This window comes from Cydia splendana, chromosome 14 (genome assembly GCF_910591565.1).
Source record: "Cydia splendana chromosome 14, ilCydSple1.2, whole genome shotgun sequence".
Taxonomy (NCBI): domain Eukaryota; kingdom Metazoa; phylum Arthropoda; class Insecta; order Lepidoptera; family Tortricidae; genus Cydia; species Cydia splendana.
The window spans coordinates 2,923,914-2,941,556 of record NC_085973.1 but is presented as its reverse complement, the minus strand read 5'-3'; the positions used below and the strand labels follow the sequence as shown (position 1 = coordinate 2,941,556).

The window sequence follows — 17,643 nt, the reverse complement described above, 5'->3', positions numbered from 1 at the left end:
AACGTTAAAAATAAGCAACGTAATAATATAAGCGGAATTAAAAGGTAAATTTTATTGTCAGGTAGTGCAAAAGAAACAATATAAAAGTAAAAGACTCTTTAGAGTACCTTGCAGTTACTTTGACATGTTTCTGTTACCCCAACCCTGTCTTATGAACAAAATAATTAAAAATATAAAGATAACTTTATACACCTACTGTAACATTTAATACATGGTCCCGTTTTAAAACGGAGTGCAATAAAAATGGCAAAATTTCTAACAAATATGGCAGACTATACTACACGCAAAGCATTTGATACATAATCTAAATATATTTAAACACATTTGTACTGGAATATGAATAATTACCAGCATGAATATTATCCAAGATTTGAATGTATACATTGTTTACAGAAACGTAAATTCTTAAAAGGGTTGTTTTTTTCTGTTGCCATTTCTATTGAACGCCACTTTACAGAGGTCTTTATACAGTGTAAACAAGTACAAGAGAAAGTATCAGTAATAGTTTAAGAATTTTAAGATCGTATGACGGACTTACCGTCGATGGTTCCGAACTCCCGCTCGTGCGCCCGCGTCAGCACTTGCTTGTATAACGTCTCCGCCTCTTTGTACTTGCCCTGATTAATAAAAAAAAAGTTTGTTAAAAGAAAGAAGATGGTGATGGTGGTATTCCACCTGTCCAATTTCTTTGTCCAATGTGCATTGCGTTTCACTCTCTCATTAAGCAACATGTGAGACGCAAATACACATTGGACAGATGGAATACCATTATTAAGCGTTTTCAAAAACGTTTCATCAGATTTATTTCGTTTGTTTTATTAGTAGTGTTCCGCAGTTAACAACTTTGATAGAGGATTTTTTATGGGATCAACTCTGTCTGCCCATTTCGTCTGTTATAGACTTTGTCTTACTTCAAGAAAGAGAATTGCTTGTAATAGAGAGGTCTAGTCCATGAAAAAAACGTGCCCCTTAGTTTGAGATCAAAACAGATGGCGCTTTACTGCGCCATATGATTTTTGGTCACTGAATTGTCAAACGTCAACTTTTTGACAATCGGAGTTACCGTAAAATGTAAATGTTATACAGCGCCACCTCGTTTACCTGTCAAATTCGAAATAGGGTATTTTCCTACTAGTCAAATCAGTTACTTTTTTAGAACTGTCAAAACGATTTGCTAATATGGAATTTATATGAAACATTACATCGTGACGTCACGGTCAACTCACCTACTTTTTATATTTCTATCCGATTTATTAAATATAACTTGTGTTTCAAAATAACTCCTATCTGTGTTTTTCTAATAATTATCTGGTGCTTTATTTCATGCATGGTGTAAAATAATTTATTTTAAATACAGTATAATACCCTATTGTCTTAGATTTTACACATCTTAATGAACATATATTTGGTCCAGCACATGGGGTAGGTGTACCTGTTTGAGATAGCAGGAGGCGAGGTTGTTCTTGGTCTTGGCGACGTTGGGGTCGTCGGGGCCGAGCTTGCTCTCGTATATCTCCAGCGCGCGCTGGTAGTACTGCTCCACTTCCTCATATTTGTTCTGTAAACAATAATGGTAATTACTTCAAAAACATGACTAAAATGAGAAATTGGTAATTTCATTGTTTTAGGAAGGGTTTTAAATGTAAAATAAATGGTATTCTTTTCATTTCTTCGTATCGCGTGTAACAAGATGGATGTGTTGTGTAAACCTTACTTATTTGTCATACGGCGGTAAGGTTTGGTCATCAGTGGGCGCAGCACGGTTCCATTTTTATCGTCTATCACTATGCGCGTCCCTTTCGCACTTACATACTTGTTAGAACGTGACAGGCATGGTGACAAGGGATAAAAACGCGACCGTGCTAAGCCGCCTGGTAAGAATAACGATGACCTGCACTGGCTTAAGCAGCTAGCGTTTATCATTATTGACCGAGCGTTAGCAGAGGTCTCCGTATCAGTTTGGGCAAATATACTTTCTCCTCTACAGGTCGCAATTCTCGACCGATTCTAGTAAAGCTTTGTGAGCAGGTTCGATGATTAAATAGATTTTTTTATCGATTAAATTTTCGGATTTTTTTCAAAACGTGGGGTTATGAGGATTCGCGATGTGTACTGGTCACAAAGGCACTAGTATGATTTAATATTCCATACCTGGTTCTGGCAGAGCAGCGCGAGGTTGTTGAGCTGCTTGGCCACGTCGGGGTGGTCGCGGCCCAGCACGGCCTCGCGGATGCAGAGCGCTCGCTTGCACAGCGGCTCCGCCTCGCGGTACTTGCCTACAACAAACAACACATACATCAAACACCTATTTATTCTCAAGTGTTTGCCAAATCGGAATAATCCTAAGACCTACTTACATCTCTAAATTGGAAAGTCAAATGGTAACCGGTTAACCGTTGAACGCCAAGAACACCTAAACGCGTCTTAACTTTTCGTGTCCCCAGCGCCATGAACACATAAAGCCGACCACTGATTAACAGGCCGCCGGACGATATCGGCCTGTCAGTTAGAACAAAAATTTGACAGTTCCGAACAACTGACCGGCCGATATCGTCCGGCGGACTGTTAGTCAGTGGCCGGCTTAAGCGTTATGGCGGCCACGGCGGGATGATTCCCACCGAGCGCCATCTCACGGCTGGAAAGAGCATCGTTCAGGTAATCAACGCTTTTGTACTAACAATACTCTTGACTAACCATTGGTGGATTATGCCACTTTAATAGGGGTTTACGTATTGCCAGTTGACAGTGTTGAGGATATGTGGTCTAGTCCCTATAATAGTTCATATAGTTTACCTCGTTTGCCATAGAGCACAGCCAGGTTGTTGAGTGTGGCGGCGACGGCGGGATGGTTCTCGCCGAGCGTCTTCTCACGGATGGAGAGAGCATCGTTCAGTAAGTTCGCCGCCTCCTTATACTTGTTCTGGTCCCTGTAACATTTAATATGAATTTAAAATACACCTTTACTTTTTTTTAATTATTAATAGCCCCGCATTGCATGCATGAATTAGTTATTGGATGCCGGAGGTAACATGGCTTTTTTTTATGTGCAAAAGTATTCAACTGGATAAAAATACGCTTCGCCTCGTCGTCTTTTATCTATGCCACTAGAGTTCAATTTATACTGCTGCAATTTGCGATGGAAGTCAAATTTAAGGATGAGATGTTGGATTAGATGGTTGACCTGTAGACCAGCGCCAGTATGTTCAGCATGGTGGGATCAGGGTGGTAGTGTCCGGAAATCTTCTCCAATTCATCCAAAGGGAAGGCGACTACATATCGCCCCTGGGAGGCGTACTGGATGACGAGGTTGTGAGATAACTATACCTAGAACTTTATGGAGCAAAAACGAGGGTTTGACAAAAAGTTTTGACTTTACTTTCACCGACCTGTAGACCAGCGCCAGTATGTTCAGCATGGTGGCCACATCGGGGTGGTCGTGACCCGAAGTCTTCTCCAAGTCCTCGAGCGCCTGCTTGCACAGCGGGACGGCCACCTCGTACCGTCCCTGCGAGGCGTACTGGATGACGAGGTTGTGCGATGAACTGACCTGTAGACCAGTGCCAGTATGTTCAGCATGGTGGCCACATCGGGGTGGTCGTGGCCCGAAGTCTTCTCCAAGTCCTCGAGCGCCTGCTTGCACAGCGGGACGGCCACCTCGTACCGTCCCTGCGAGGCGTACTGGATGACGAGGTTGTGCGATGAACTGACCTGTAGACCAGCGCCAGTATGTTCAGCATGGTGGCCACATCGGGGTGGTCGTGGCCCGAAGTCTTCTCCAAGTCCTCGAGCGCCTGCTTGCACAGCGGGACGGCCACCTCGTACCGTCCCTGCGAGGCGTACTGGATGATGAGGTTGTGCGATGAACTGACCTGTAGACCAGCGCCAGATGTTCAGCATGGTGGCCACATCGGGGTGGTCGTGGCCCGAAGTCTTCTCCAAGTCCTCGAGCGCCTGCTTGCACAGCGGGACGGCCACCTCGTACCGTCCCTGCGAGGCGTACTGGATGACGAGGTTGTGCGACGAACTGACCTGTAGACCAGCGCCAGTATGTTCAGCATGGTGGCCACATCGGGGTGGTCGTGGCCCGAAGTCTTCTCCAAGTCCTCGAGCGCCTGCTTGCACAGCGGGACGGCCACCTCGTACCGTCCCTGCGAGGCGTACTGGATGACGAGGTTGTGCGACGAACTGACCTGTAGACCAGCGCCAGTATGTTCAGCATGGTGGCCACATCGGGGTGGTCGTGGCCCGAAGTCTTCTCCAAGTCCTCGAGCGCCTGCTTGCACAGCGGGACGGCCACCTCGTACCGTCCCTGCGAGGCGTACTGGATGATGAGGTTGTGCGATGAACTGACCTGTAGACCAGCGCCAGTATGTTCAGCATGGTGGCCACATCGGGGTGGTCGTGGCCCGAAGTCTTCTCCAAGTCCTCGAGCGCCTGCTTGCACAGCGGGACGGCCACCTCGTACCGTCCCTGCGAGGCGTACTGGATGACGAGGTTGTGCGACGAACTGACCTGTAGACCAGCGCCAGTATGTTCAGCATGGTGGCCACATCGGGGTGGTCGTGGCCCGAAGTCTTCTCCAAGTCCTCGAGCGCCTGCTTGCACAGCGGGACGGCCACCTCGTACCGTCCCTGCGAGGCGTACTGGATGATGAGGTTGTGCGATGAACTGACCTGTAGACCAGCGCCAGTATGTTCAGCATGGTGGCCACATCGGGGTGGTCGTGGCCCGAAGTCTTCTTCAAGTCCTCGAGCGCCTGCTTGCACAGCGGGACGGCCACCTCGTACCGTCCCTGCGAGGCGTACTGGATGACGAGGTTGTGCGACGAACTGACCTGTAGACCAGCGCCAGTATGTTCAGCATGGTGGCCACATCGGGGTGGTCGTGGCCCGAAGTCTTCTCCAAGTCCTCGAGCGCCTGCTTGCACAGCGGGACGGCCACCTCGTACCGTCCCTGCGAGGCGTACTGGATGATGAGGTTGTGCGATGAACTGACCTGTAGACCAGCGCCAGTATGTTCAGCATGGTGGCCACATCGGGGTGGTCGTGGCCCGAAGTCTTCTCCAAGTCCTCGAGCGCCTGCTTGCACAGCGGGACGGCCACCTCGTACCGTCCCTGCGAGGCGTACTGGATGCGAGGTTGTGCGACGAACTGACCTGTAGACCAGCGCCAGTATGTTCAGCATGGTGGCCACATCGGGGTGGTCGTGGCCCGAAGTCTTCTCCAAGTCCTCGAGCGCCTGCTTGCACAGCGGGACGGCCACCTCGTACCGTCCCTGCGAGGCGTACTGGATGCGAGGTTGTGCGACGAACTGACCTGTAGACCAGCGCCAGTATGTTCAGCATGGTGGCCACATCGGGGTGGTCGTGGCCCGAAGTCTTCTCCAAGTCCTCGAGCGCCTGCTTGCACAGCGGGACGGCCACCTCGTACCGTCCCTGCGAGGCGTACTGGATGATGAGGTTGTGCGATGAACTGACCTGTAGACCAGCGCCAGTATGTTCAGCATGGTGGCCACATCGGGGTGGTCGTGGCCCGAAGTCTTCTCCAAGTCCTCGAGCGCCTGCTTGCACAGCGGGACGGCCACCTCGTACCGTCCCTGCGAGGCGTACTGGATGCGAGGTTGTGCGACGAACTGACCTGTAGACCAGCGCCAGTATGTTCAGCATGGTGGCCACATCGGGGTGGTCGTGGCCCGAAGTCTTCTCCAAGTCCTCGAGCGCCTGCTTGCACAGCGGGACGGCCACCTCGTACCGTCCCTGCGAGGCGTACTGGATGACGAGGTTGTGCAGAGTGCGCAGGCGCGCCGGGATCTCGTAGCCGGCCGTCACCTGCTGCGCGAACTGCGACGGCGGGGTTGGGGACATCGCTGGAAATATCACAATTTCATTAGAATTACATGTTAAAAAAAATTGTGTATCGAGCTTCCATGTCGTTGGTTCGTTTGAGTCGATTAGAGGTTGCCAGGTACCAAAACCGAAAATATTTTCAGTTTTATACCTAAAATGACCAGCAATGGGTCATAATCCGAGGTCGGATGGTCATAATAATAATATATGGTCATTGTAAAACAGTTTAAATTGAGTTATGACGTCTTGTGTTGACAATCTACTCAGTGATTTGCCTGGAAGCTTTAACTGTCAAAAAATGGGTGTCACAGCAAGAGTTGCGATAAAGCGATAAAATGTAATAAGTTATGTGTCTGAAAAACCATTCTAGAAATACCACCAAGTATTCTGTGTCATCTACATTTTACACTAATATAATACTTCTACATGCTGCATTAATGAAAATTGTGTACTGCTATGTATTAAAATAAATTTATCTAAATTTGAATCTTCCATTATGTTGGCACACATATCATATCATAATTCAAAGGTACACAACATAGCAATGCCTTAAACCTTGTAAAGCAGTTTTCACACAGCGGGTCGCCAACATTCTTCCCACAGGCTATAAAATAGTTCGCTTTAACCGTTATAAAGCCGCCCGTAGATTTACGAGAATATTAGAAAGTAAATTGTATGGGATACATTCTGTAAAACACACTGAAAAATTATATTAAGACGATAGCAAATGTGCCTTTGCAATGGCTTCAACGCCATTCAATAAACCAGCTAGCCCCTTATATCAAATACTTATTTAAAAGTAGGCTTTCTACAAAAAAAGAGATACTACTAATGCTTTGTTACTTACACTTGTTGTTGCGATTATCATCATGGTCATCATCCGGGAACAGATCGACCATGGGGTCGTCACGTTTGCTTTCTGATTGGCCGCTGCGGCTCGTCTCTGATTCCTCTGTCACGTCGCTGTCATATTTGCTGAAATATGAAAATTTACACATTAAGATTGGACTTCACGTCAGACTGTCGTAGTTCAATTACTTTTTTTAATCGTAAACCTAGCATAACCACTGGGCTATCGCCTGGCATAGTCCTTGGTTAAAGAAAACTCAAAAACTGAACCACTATTCTATTTGTGCCATCATTTGCTTCGAAACGTGAAGTCTGCGCGGCCATCGCATTACTGAACTAGGCATTCTTACAGTGACTATGAACACGCGACGAACGTTCTTCTAAAACTGACCTGTATAAAAGAAAATCGAAACCCTTACCGTATGGATGCCATGAAGTCCAAATGCTAGTTCTCTTCCTCCAATTGTGCAACCCTTTGCTCTGAAGCCTGCAGTCTTTGCTGGGCCGTAGCCAGCTCCTCTCGGAGCCAGGCGTTCTTCTGACAGACTTACATTATGACATTGAACCCTTACCGTATGGATGCCATGAAATCCAAATGCTTGTTCTCTTCCTCGAGTTGTGCAACTCTTTGCTCCGAAGCCTGCAGTCTTTGCTGGGCGGCTGCCAGCTCGTCTCGGAGCCAGGCGTTCTCCTGGCACAGACGGCGCACCTGGGTGCGGAGCTTCTGTTTCTCGGCTTCGACTGATTGGAGGTGGGAGGCTAGCGCCATCATAACCTGGAAACAGAATAAAGGTTTGATTTATATAGTTAATAACTACCCGAGAACATAGCTGAAGAAGAGTACCAAACAACGTGCCCCGATTATATGGCCATGATTGCAGGGAACCTATCTCCAACGGAGGGCACCATCATCCGAGGGCACAAACGGTGTTTTGAACGTCTTTTTTTTTTAAGAATTAGCCTTGTATCACGTAAGTAGCTTGAATCAAGAAGCACCACTAAAAAAACCGCCGTAAAGAAACTGAACTTTCATTATTGAGGAACATATAACGCATTTCTACAATGAAGTAAAACCTATCACATTTATATGAGTCGCTTAACTTCAAACTCCGATAAATCCAAATGTCAGATTTTAAGATTTTGACATTAGGAAAAGGTAATAGGGTAGATATTTCTTAAAAGGATCGAATGGATTTATCCGAGTTAAGTTAGGCGACTCAATTATTGATAACAATATGCGACTAATGAACTGTTCCGGGGGATCGACAACGTTTACACACAAATAGCACATGTCTATAAGGCTCGTATAGTCGCACGTTCTGCACTCTGCAAGTCAAGAGCATTATACGGTGTGTGGTCCAAGAGAAATGTGCTGACTAATCTGGTGACATTTTTATATTATAGTACTCACACACTCATATTCATATATTCATACATAACCTATAAACTAAATATCTGTTTCGAAGAAGATCGTCAATGTTTATAAACAAACTAGACGGGCCCGCAGCTCCGCTCGCGTAAATGAAATAAAGAGTGTGTCAACCCTGCCAGGGTTCATAACGGTGATAGGGATTTCTTATTTGTACCCGTTATTTGGATAACTTAATACGCAAAATATCTGAAAAAAATTATGTGATTTGATAAAAGGCAAAATTATACTTTTTCATCTACGTAGTTATTTATTTAAAACTCGTTTCAACATAAAATTATTATTTATTTTTATAAGCCTAATTGCAAAAACGTTCATTAGATTAATTTCCGCCTTAAGACGAATATGGACGACCACCGCCCATAAATCGCCTTTTGCTACAAACGTACGTACTCCTCATTTCCCTTTCTGAATACTAACATTACTTACTAGGGTTATGTGAATCCTGGCCTCCGAGAAAAGACAAAACAAAACACACCATTTTTCTCGGTCTTGCGATAGCTCTCGCCAGTCCCCATGGCCGAGGATAGGCAGATCTCGAGCAACTACGTCGTTCCAGCGGTAGGTACCTATGACGTCCAATTGGGCGTCTCCCATTTCGTTGTCCCAAGTACGCTCTCGTCACGGCACGATCCTCTCCCATTCTCTCTAAATGTCCGAGCCAATGTAAGCTTAGCCACTTTTGTCTCTCAGTATTCCGCCAGTATATCGGAACACATCCTTATTTCTATAGCAACAGAGTTATATTACGATATTTGGCCGACTGCTGACTGTACGTTTGCTTATTTTCACCAGGTCGTTTCGCTCAAAAATATCTGAACATGCACTTAAATTTTATCTACCTACATTATAACTTGCTATCAACTTTGTATTTTTGGCCCATCTCGGCAGCCCGGTCCCCGGACGAATTTGTTTGCCGAAGCTGTGAAAGTAAATCTGAATAACATAACTCAAAAAGAAATTTAAAACAACAAAATACAAATTACTATTGATATTGATAAGTCATTATCAGTCATTATATGGCATGTCACTCGTATGGGCATAAACTAAGGTAAAAGGTTGAGGTTGACAGCACTTTTTATTTTACTTCGAGTAAAAAAGGCCGAAATCACTGCATACCAACATAACAAACATAATTTAGGTTATTTGAAGTTCGAAACGAAATCAACCGAGAGTTTCCGAAAATAGCCGATAGTCGTAAAATGAAGAATGTTATGAAAATTTCTTTTGCTTATTGTAAATTAAATACGCATCGAAAGCGATAGTTTTTATGCTCTAGTTATATTCTCATACTTAGATAATAGATTAGAACAGTTTTTTCTTATCATACGTGCGTCGTATTTAGGAAACGTGTCAAAAACTTTTTTAGAAATTTGTAAGGCGCCATCTCGCTTCTTGCCTCGTTTTTTATCCCGTTCTGGTTTTTCAATTTTATATATATGATGATAGCATATGTATATTGAGGTACGTTTCGTATAGTCGCGCGTTCAGCATTCTGCAAGTTACGGTGTATGGTCCAAGCGAACTGAACGGACCTGGCAAAACAAGTAATAGACGCTTAGTAATCGGCTTATTCCCACAGTAAGCACAAGAAGGCTTGTGTTGTGTTCCGTACTAGAAGGACGGAAAGAGCAATTGCAATGTATTTCTCTAGTCTCTTTCGCTGCTGTTTTGGCTGCCCGGACAAGCTTCCTGTGCTAACCTAACCCTGTTTAGGAGATAATCGTCAATCTGTAGTCAACTCGCAACGAAACCGGCGACCTCACTAGATGCAATCCTTATTCCCGTCCCCTTGTAAACATTAAAATTATAATGTATTTTTTTCTAACACAGAACACAACCTCTTTGCATAAACCTAAGTTTCGAATAAAAACTAACTAATTTGGGCCACACGGCAACGCGTCATCAGCCTGACAAGTAGGCTTTGTGGCTGGAGGGCTACGTCATCATTTAGGGGGCTACTTCGTTTCGCGCCCCTATGCAAGTAGAGGGTGGCTAGACAAAGGCGGGATTAGTCGGTGGGATTTTGTATTGGTTTTCACGTCTGCCAAATGTCGAAATGCTGTAAGGTTTTATTCTTTTCTAAAACCAATGTTCTAATTAATATTTCTTTCTGTGGAACATCTGTTCTTTTTTAGATTTAAGGAATGACTAATTCGAAGATAGCTAATCAAAGACATACACGATACATGGCTGGTTCGGCATATAGTTGACGAATATTAATTTGCACCGATTTTTTGAACAACTTCTATTTTGTTAAATATGGCAACAGATTTTGTGAATATTGTTATTCTGTAATAAAATATGTTGTCAAGTAAGGAAGAATATCTCTTTTCCTATCAACATCGCTTGAATCGAACATCCACAGGAATTCTAATGTTCTGTCTAGACGGGTTTATTTTCATGCGCTACCGTATCTGCGGCAACCAATGCATGTACAATGTAGTGCATAATTATTTTCCTTCGTATTTTCACGGAAATGCACGAATGTGTCTTGCTATTTCAGTCAGTCTCGGTACAAAAAGTACTGAGGTTGATTGAAGTGGCATGACAAATACGAACGTTTCCGAGAAAATACGAAGGAAAACTATTATGCACTACATCCTATTTGTATTTGCTCTTTATTCATATTTCGCTATGGCACTTCGATGATTATTAACTTAGTAATAAGGTCAATGAGGCTAATTCCGTCATAGGAGCTATTCCGGCCTCGAGCGTATATTTCTTTGATTTTCAATCGTAGAAAAAAAACCATTTGCTTTTGATTGCTGAAACTAAAAGCAATTGCTGCTTTGTCGACAAAATTATCAATGTTGTTCGTTGTTCGATAAAAACGCTAGTGGACAGAATTAGCAACATTGACCTTAACTAGGGTTTGCACGACGGATCTGAAATGTATGGGAATATCCGCGGATCCGGATCCAGATCCGGATAATTTCATACATTTCGGATCCGGATTGCAAACCCTAACCTTAACTAAGATACGATACGGCACTGTCAAGCCATGAATGAAATATTCTATTAAAGGTTAGTTCTTCCTTTAAGAACTAGGTATAATACATAAACGAAGTAACTTTTTTTCGTTTTGTAACACTAAAGATAGGTCTTCTTAAAAAGATCCAAGTACGCGAGGATCTTGGAACTAGAGACCCGTGTCAAACAGACGAAGAAAGTTAAGTGGCAGCAGTATGTGTATCCGTTTGTTTAAGTCTGTGAACACGGGACTAAGGGCTGATTTAGACGGCGTGCGAACTCGCATGCGAGTTTCATTACATTGCGGGTTTTGATCGGTCGGTTGAATTGGACTTAACCCATTGTCCGCAATGTAACTTAAAATCGCATGCGAGTTCGCGCGCCGTCTAAATCAGCTCTAAGTGTAAATCTTAGGTTAGTTAGGTTCCGTAGACCGTCATATATCATCGTTTCCCTTTTAAGATAGTGACAGTACTAATGAATCAATGCATCACTCATCATTCTTATAACCTTTCATAAACTATTATTATTAATACAAATTATCCCGCCATTCAACGAGTAAACGCATTACGCCATCCTAATGTATATTTAACACACCAAAGTGCTCCCTACTAACATAATCATAAAGTGATACAAATTATCTGGACATATACGGCCACGTGTACCAAATGAACGTAATGTGGCGTAGTTACTTGAGTCTAGATTCGCGTGCACGTATAGCTTTACTTGTGGTCTGTGGTGTCTATGTAATATAGAATGTAACCAGGCGCGGATCCAGCCCTCAAAAAAGGTTGTGGGCACAGCCACTCCAAAATCGGCCAAGTGCGAGTCGGGGGTACCTGATGATTCCCTGACTAATAAATTCGCAGAGGGATCGCAAGCGATTTATTTCAGTCTATACACACTGATAGATAACTACGCTAAAAAAACTCCTTCGGCTGTAAATTAAAAGCTGACATTAAGCTAGAAATAATTGCCCCTGTTAGTAAATAGGTAATCTATATTCTTGCAAATAATTAGGGCTCTCTGTATTCAGCTGGGGTACCTAACCTAATGATTCCCCGAACAATTTTTAGCAGATTGTCGATTCGCCGTTTCGCCGAAAATCGTTTCGCAGAGTCAATTATTCGTAGATGTAACTTATGGTCGACTAACTTTTGGTAGACTCTTGATTCACATATCATTCAGTTCGTTTCTGTGTAAATTAGCAGACCAAATTATTAGAAGAATTATATTTGATAGAGTACTCTTTTCATCAAGCAACCTTTAGTCGAGTAACGTTTTATAACTTTTTTGGAAGTTTTTGTCAAGTGCCACTCGAGGTGCCCTATTGATATTCCGAAAAAAAATACGCCGATTTTTGTTTCGCCGACAACGATTCGCAGACGGGTTGTTTGGCAGAGTAACGATTCGCCGAATCACGTTACGCATAATAGTCGTTTGCGAGAGTAGTCAATAAGCAGAACATTGATACGCATATTTACTATTCGTAGAATAATCATTTAGTAACTGTCAGAATTACCCGAGAAACCATTGGTCGAAACACAATAGGTCGAATGTTCATTTGGCATTAATATTTAATGTTCGTTTTTTTAGCATTAGAAAAAAGGTAAACAATCTTACACGTGTCTTTTAATTGAAAAACTCTTTTTAAAAATAAATCATGGCAAATATGTAACATTCACGAATCTAATACGATCATTTATATTATTCTTCTGCTTTCATAAGTAATACTTAGTTACTGATTTTTAAAAAGCGTTTTTCAATTAAAAGACATGTCAACGTCGCTTACCTTCTTTTTAATGCTAAAAACAATTATAAAATAAGGTGAGATTTCAATTATTGATGAAGTGCACCTGATAATGATGATTGTTGATGATAATGATGATGATTTTTTTAAAGTAGTATGTTTAGCGATTACTCCAGCACCCATGGTCCGATTTGAGTTATTCTTTATTTGTTTGAAAAAAGTTACCTGCGAGGTATTCCCATAATAATTTTGGTTCTGATCTGATGTTGTAATCCATGAGGAATTGACGGAACCCCTCAATTTTTAAAGGCATGTGTATTATGATTTCGGTATTTTCTAAAGTAACTCAAGCATTTCCTCCTGAAATCCACCAATTTCATGAAGTGCAACTGTAGCCTTTACCACGAGTTTGACACTACATATTCGCTAACTTCTTCGTAACTTTATATACATATACTTAACGCATTTACTTAAAAAATGATAATATTTTATTTCATTCTTTTGTTTCGAAAATAACGACTTATATGTAAAATGTGAAACGTTATTCGACTAAACATTGCTTAAACGAAACGATTACTCTGCCAAATGGAAATCGTCCAATAATAGTTCTGCGAATTTACACAGAAGCAAACTGAACGGTATGTGAACCAAGAGTCTACGTAACGTTAGTTGACCAGAAGTTACATTGACAAATAAATGACTCTGCGAAACGATGTTCGGCGAATCGTTGTCGGCGAATCGATGATCTGCTAAAACTTTATCGGAGAATCATTAGGTCCCCGCCACTCGATCACACTACATATAGGTATAAGTACTGTGGACACTGCCGGTATTTAAAGAACTAAGTACTAAACGATGGGCTACCATCGTGAACTTAAAATAATGCATTTTCTTATATTACTAACAATTAGTTATTCACCAAATCACCAAATTTATAAATGTACGCGGAGATTTTTTTTATTGGGCTCTGAAAAAATGTTATGCCAATAATTAAATTTTTATCCTCGTAAATAAATGTTTTTTGTGAATTCGGTAAATGATACAAGTGTGTAAATAATCACAAAATAAGCTTCAAGGTTTCATTGTTGTTTTCTACAGTTTTCGCATTGCGCCAGATGTTTAGTTGATAACTAAATAGTATGGTTAATAAAAAGGGGGTAAAGTAGTACCTATGGACACCCTGACTAACGAAAAATCGAGCTTTATTCGCCTTAGGCACTTGTCCCACCGCCGACGATGAGCGATAAGCGAGTAGAACGATAAACTAGAAACGAGTGGGCGAGCGGCGAGTAGCGAGTGTTAGCTCCAATAGTTTTGTCGCTCGGCTATAGGCGAGTGTTCGAGTGCGACGGGCTATTACTCGCGTCACTCGCTCGGGCGGTGCAGCGTAGGCGAACAGTCGAACACGCAGACTGATTGGTCTCGCAGCTTGAGTTCTAACTACGTAGCGAGTATCGCCGAGCGGGTACCGCTGAGCTAGTTTTATCTTATCGCGACGACAAACTAGTAGAGCGAGTGTTCTCGCCGGCAGTGTGAACAGCCAGCGATGAACTATTAATATATGTGCCTCTTTTACTAACACAGAATCCTAATCTTTTGTTCGTTTCTTGGGCGAGAAAATCGCCGATAGTTAATCGCTTACTCGCTCTTGGTGGGACAAGTGCCTAAAGCTTTGCGTACTAAACGATGATTCCGAGGTCTTTGTAGACCCTGGAGACAATATAATTGCTGAAAAGTTTTACCAAAAATATTGTCTATAGGTACAAACCAGCAGGGTTAATATCATACAAGTCCATAGGTGCAAACAGTAGTCGTACCTATGGGCAAAAATATCGATTTAAACCTTTATTTTATATCTCTGGTTCCTATTTAGCTAACGTGATAAAACTAGTCTGCAATTATAGACTATTTAATAATTGTTCAAAAGAAATAAAGAAGTTTTTGGCATTGTCAATAGTTTATGATTTATGAACAAAATAAGGCCAAAATCTGGAAAATGTCCACATGTGGATGGAGCTTGGATGGAGCACTTGCCCCTACACTTAAGTAGTCGGAATTTTACCAAAAATGGCATGCGATTTTTTGTAAGGTCTATGGAGGCCTTTCCATACCCATTAGACCTGCGCTCTAAAACTCCTATGACAGTCAATTAAATTAAAAGCTGGAATTATTTTAAGAAACTGTACAAAAATTTCTGAATGGTTAAATTTAAGACTCCATAAGTTAACAATTTAAAAAAATGCTGTTTATTCGGTATCACTAATAATAATTTGAGTTGTCAGCTGATATAAAATAAGCTGCTACGTAGGTACTTATGACAGCTAGGAGTTCTATTTAACTAAGTACCTAGGTACCGTGTTTCGGCCAATAGTTAATTTACTTGGGCAATTTTGACGTTCACCAAAACGATCATTCTACGAAAAGTAAATCTGTGTATCGATCAACTGACTACTCTGCGTATACCTAATGAAATTCTGCCAAATGTTCCTCTGCCAAAGCGTCTGCGAAACATAAATCGGTGTAATTCTACTCGGGGAATCAATAGGGCACCCTATCAGGGTTGTGGGCATGCCCACCGTGCCCACAACGGTGGATCCGCGCCTGAATGTAACCGCAATAACTGTCAAGTTGTGTTTAAAACAACAAAGAAAACATTGAATTTCAGAGCAGACATTTGACTAAGGCGGTTGGTAGGAAGTTATTAAGGTTCGCTACACACACTAGTTGAAGGTTTAGCTGCATGAATCTGATTTAAAATATATTAAAGTAAGTACCTAAGTGAAAATTATTTTTCATCATATAACTTAAGCTTTACTAGAAAATCACTGCACAACTTATGTACCTAACCGCCTGATATAAGGTAAAAAAAATATTTGTTTAAATAAAAAGTGCTTAAATTCTATTTTACATTTGTGTGCAAAATCTCTAGTATGAGATATGTGCGCGGTCACTAAACTCGTGTTTTGTTGTTGGTAATATATGTACTCGTATATTTGGAAAATGTATATATAGGTATTTGCTATTTAAACAAACCAAAAGGACAACACACGTGCCTTGGAATCTTGGTACGACTTTAAACGGGATTGTATCACTAGAATTCGTATGTAGCTTAAATAATTAGAGTAATAACCTTATATTAGTAGGTTATTGACGCAAACGCGACACAATGTCGGTGATAACTGCTGCGTACTAATGCAGATAAATGGCATTGTAAAATATGACGACCTTGCACTACCAACTGACCTGGACATACAACATCCCCTCATCCCTCCCATCTTTGTCATTCAATTTGCGAATGGAATTTAATGTGGGAAATAACCTTATTTGAATATTTTTAAGAGTAATTATTGTTTTACAAATATTTAAAACCCAGTAGATATTAGTGAGATGCAAGGAAATACATTTATTCCAACTTTTTAGTAGGTTCGGTTAAGAGACATACGGTCAAAAACGATTAAAAGCTCTTTCTGCCCTTCGCTGAATAAACATTTTGTCTATGAATATTCCACACAACTCCAGCAGCCCCTACATTATACACCTGCAAGTGCCCCCGTTAATTTCCATCTGGCGCGGTGTAAAATTCAAAAGGCTCTCCAGCCGCGGGCAGGCGACCTAAATGATGCTTCGCGGTCCTTTGCAATTGGGGCCGGCACGAGCTTTCAGCGCCGTGTGAAAGGAAGGGTTTAGCGGGCTTTGTAGTTTGCTAATTGAACGTTTTATGATTGTTTAATTCAGATTTTGTTAAGAGTCTGGGATAGTGGACGGCCGCCGGCCACTCATTAGGGCGATTGTGCACTACAATGAATTTTACTGTCCGGCAGTCCGAGTTTTTACGGTCCGATATGGCACGCCATTAAATGTATATAGTAGCTTGTGCACTAGACGTAATTTTACCGTCCGACATTTTACTTTTCGCCATTCCGGACAGTTTTTTTCCGGTCCGAGATGACAGCTATGAAAATCGTGTTTATGCTTGTGCACTGGCCGGGCGGGGGCGGGCTAAGGGGGGTGTGTGTTTCATGCTACTACGCCGCACCTGCGAGTAAAAAGACGGACAAGTGCACAAGCCAATCATCCGTTTTTTTCATGCCACTGCGCCGCACCTGCGAGTAAAAAGACGGACAAGTGCACAAGCCAATCATCCGTTTTTTTCATGCCATATCGGATCATGAAAACTCGGACTGCCGGACAGTAAAATTCATTGTAGTGCACAATTGCCCTTAAGGTGCGTTCAGCAATTGAGGCAGGCTACCTAAATGATACTCGGTCCTTAGCAATTGAGGCCGACGCGTTGAGCGCAGTGTTAAAGGAAGGGTTTAGCGAGCTTTGTAGTTTGCTAATTGAACGTTTTATTATTGTTTAATTTAGATTTTGTTAAGAGACAAGGACAGCCGGCCACTCATGAAGGTGCGTTGAGGCAGACAACCTAAATGATACTCGGTCCTTTGCAATTGAGGCCGACGCGTTGAGCGCAATGTGAAAGGGAGGGTTTACCGGGCTTTGTAGTGTGCTAATTGAACGTTTTATGATTGTTTAATTTAGATTTTGTTAAGAGACTTAGGGTAGTGGACGGCTGCCGGCCACTCATGAAGGTGCGTTTAGCAATTGAGGCAGGCTACCTAAATGATGCTCGGCCCCTTGCAATCGAGGACGCTAGCTTTCAGCGCCGTGTGAAAGGATCGTTTTATGATTGTTTAATCAAATCAAATGCGCCACGAGTGCGTGGGGCATTTGCTGTAAATTGAGCCCTTTATGCGAAAATCGGATGAGTTGCGCTAATTAGACGCGCATTGGTGG

General features: G+C 42.5%; 1 protein-coding gene across 1 annotated transcript in view; it reads right to left on the bottom strand.

Annotated features, from left to right (window-relative positions):
* The window catches only part of LOC134797081 (kinesin light chain), a 43,399-nt gene that overhangs the window by 11,262 nt on the left and 14,494 nt on the right, over window positions 1–17,643 (bottom strand). Inside the window, exons 3-9 of the mRNA XM_063769305.1 lie at window positions 7,267–7,469; window positions 6,693–6,820; window positions 5,637–5,865; window positions 2,794–2,927; window positions 2,152–2,276; window positions 1,433–1,558; window positions 539–617 (exon numbers count right to left, since the gene is read on the bottom strand). Coding sequence (XP_063625375.1) covers window positions 539–617; window positions 1,433–1,558; window positions 2,152–2,276; window positions 2,794–2,927; window positions 5,637–5,865; window positions 6,693–6,820; window positions 7,267–7,469 — 1,024 coding nt within the window. The remainder of the gene's footprint in view (window positions 1–538; window positions 618–1,432; window positions 1,559–2,151; window positions 2,277–2,793; window positions 2,928–5,636; window positions 5,866–6,692; window positions 6,821–7,266; window positions 7,470–17,643) is intronic.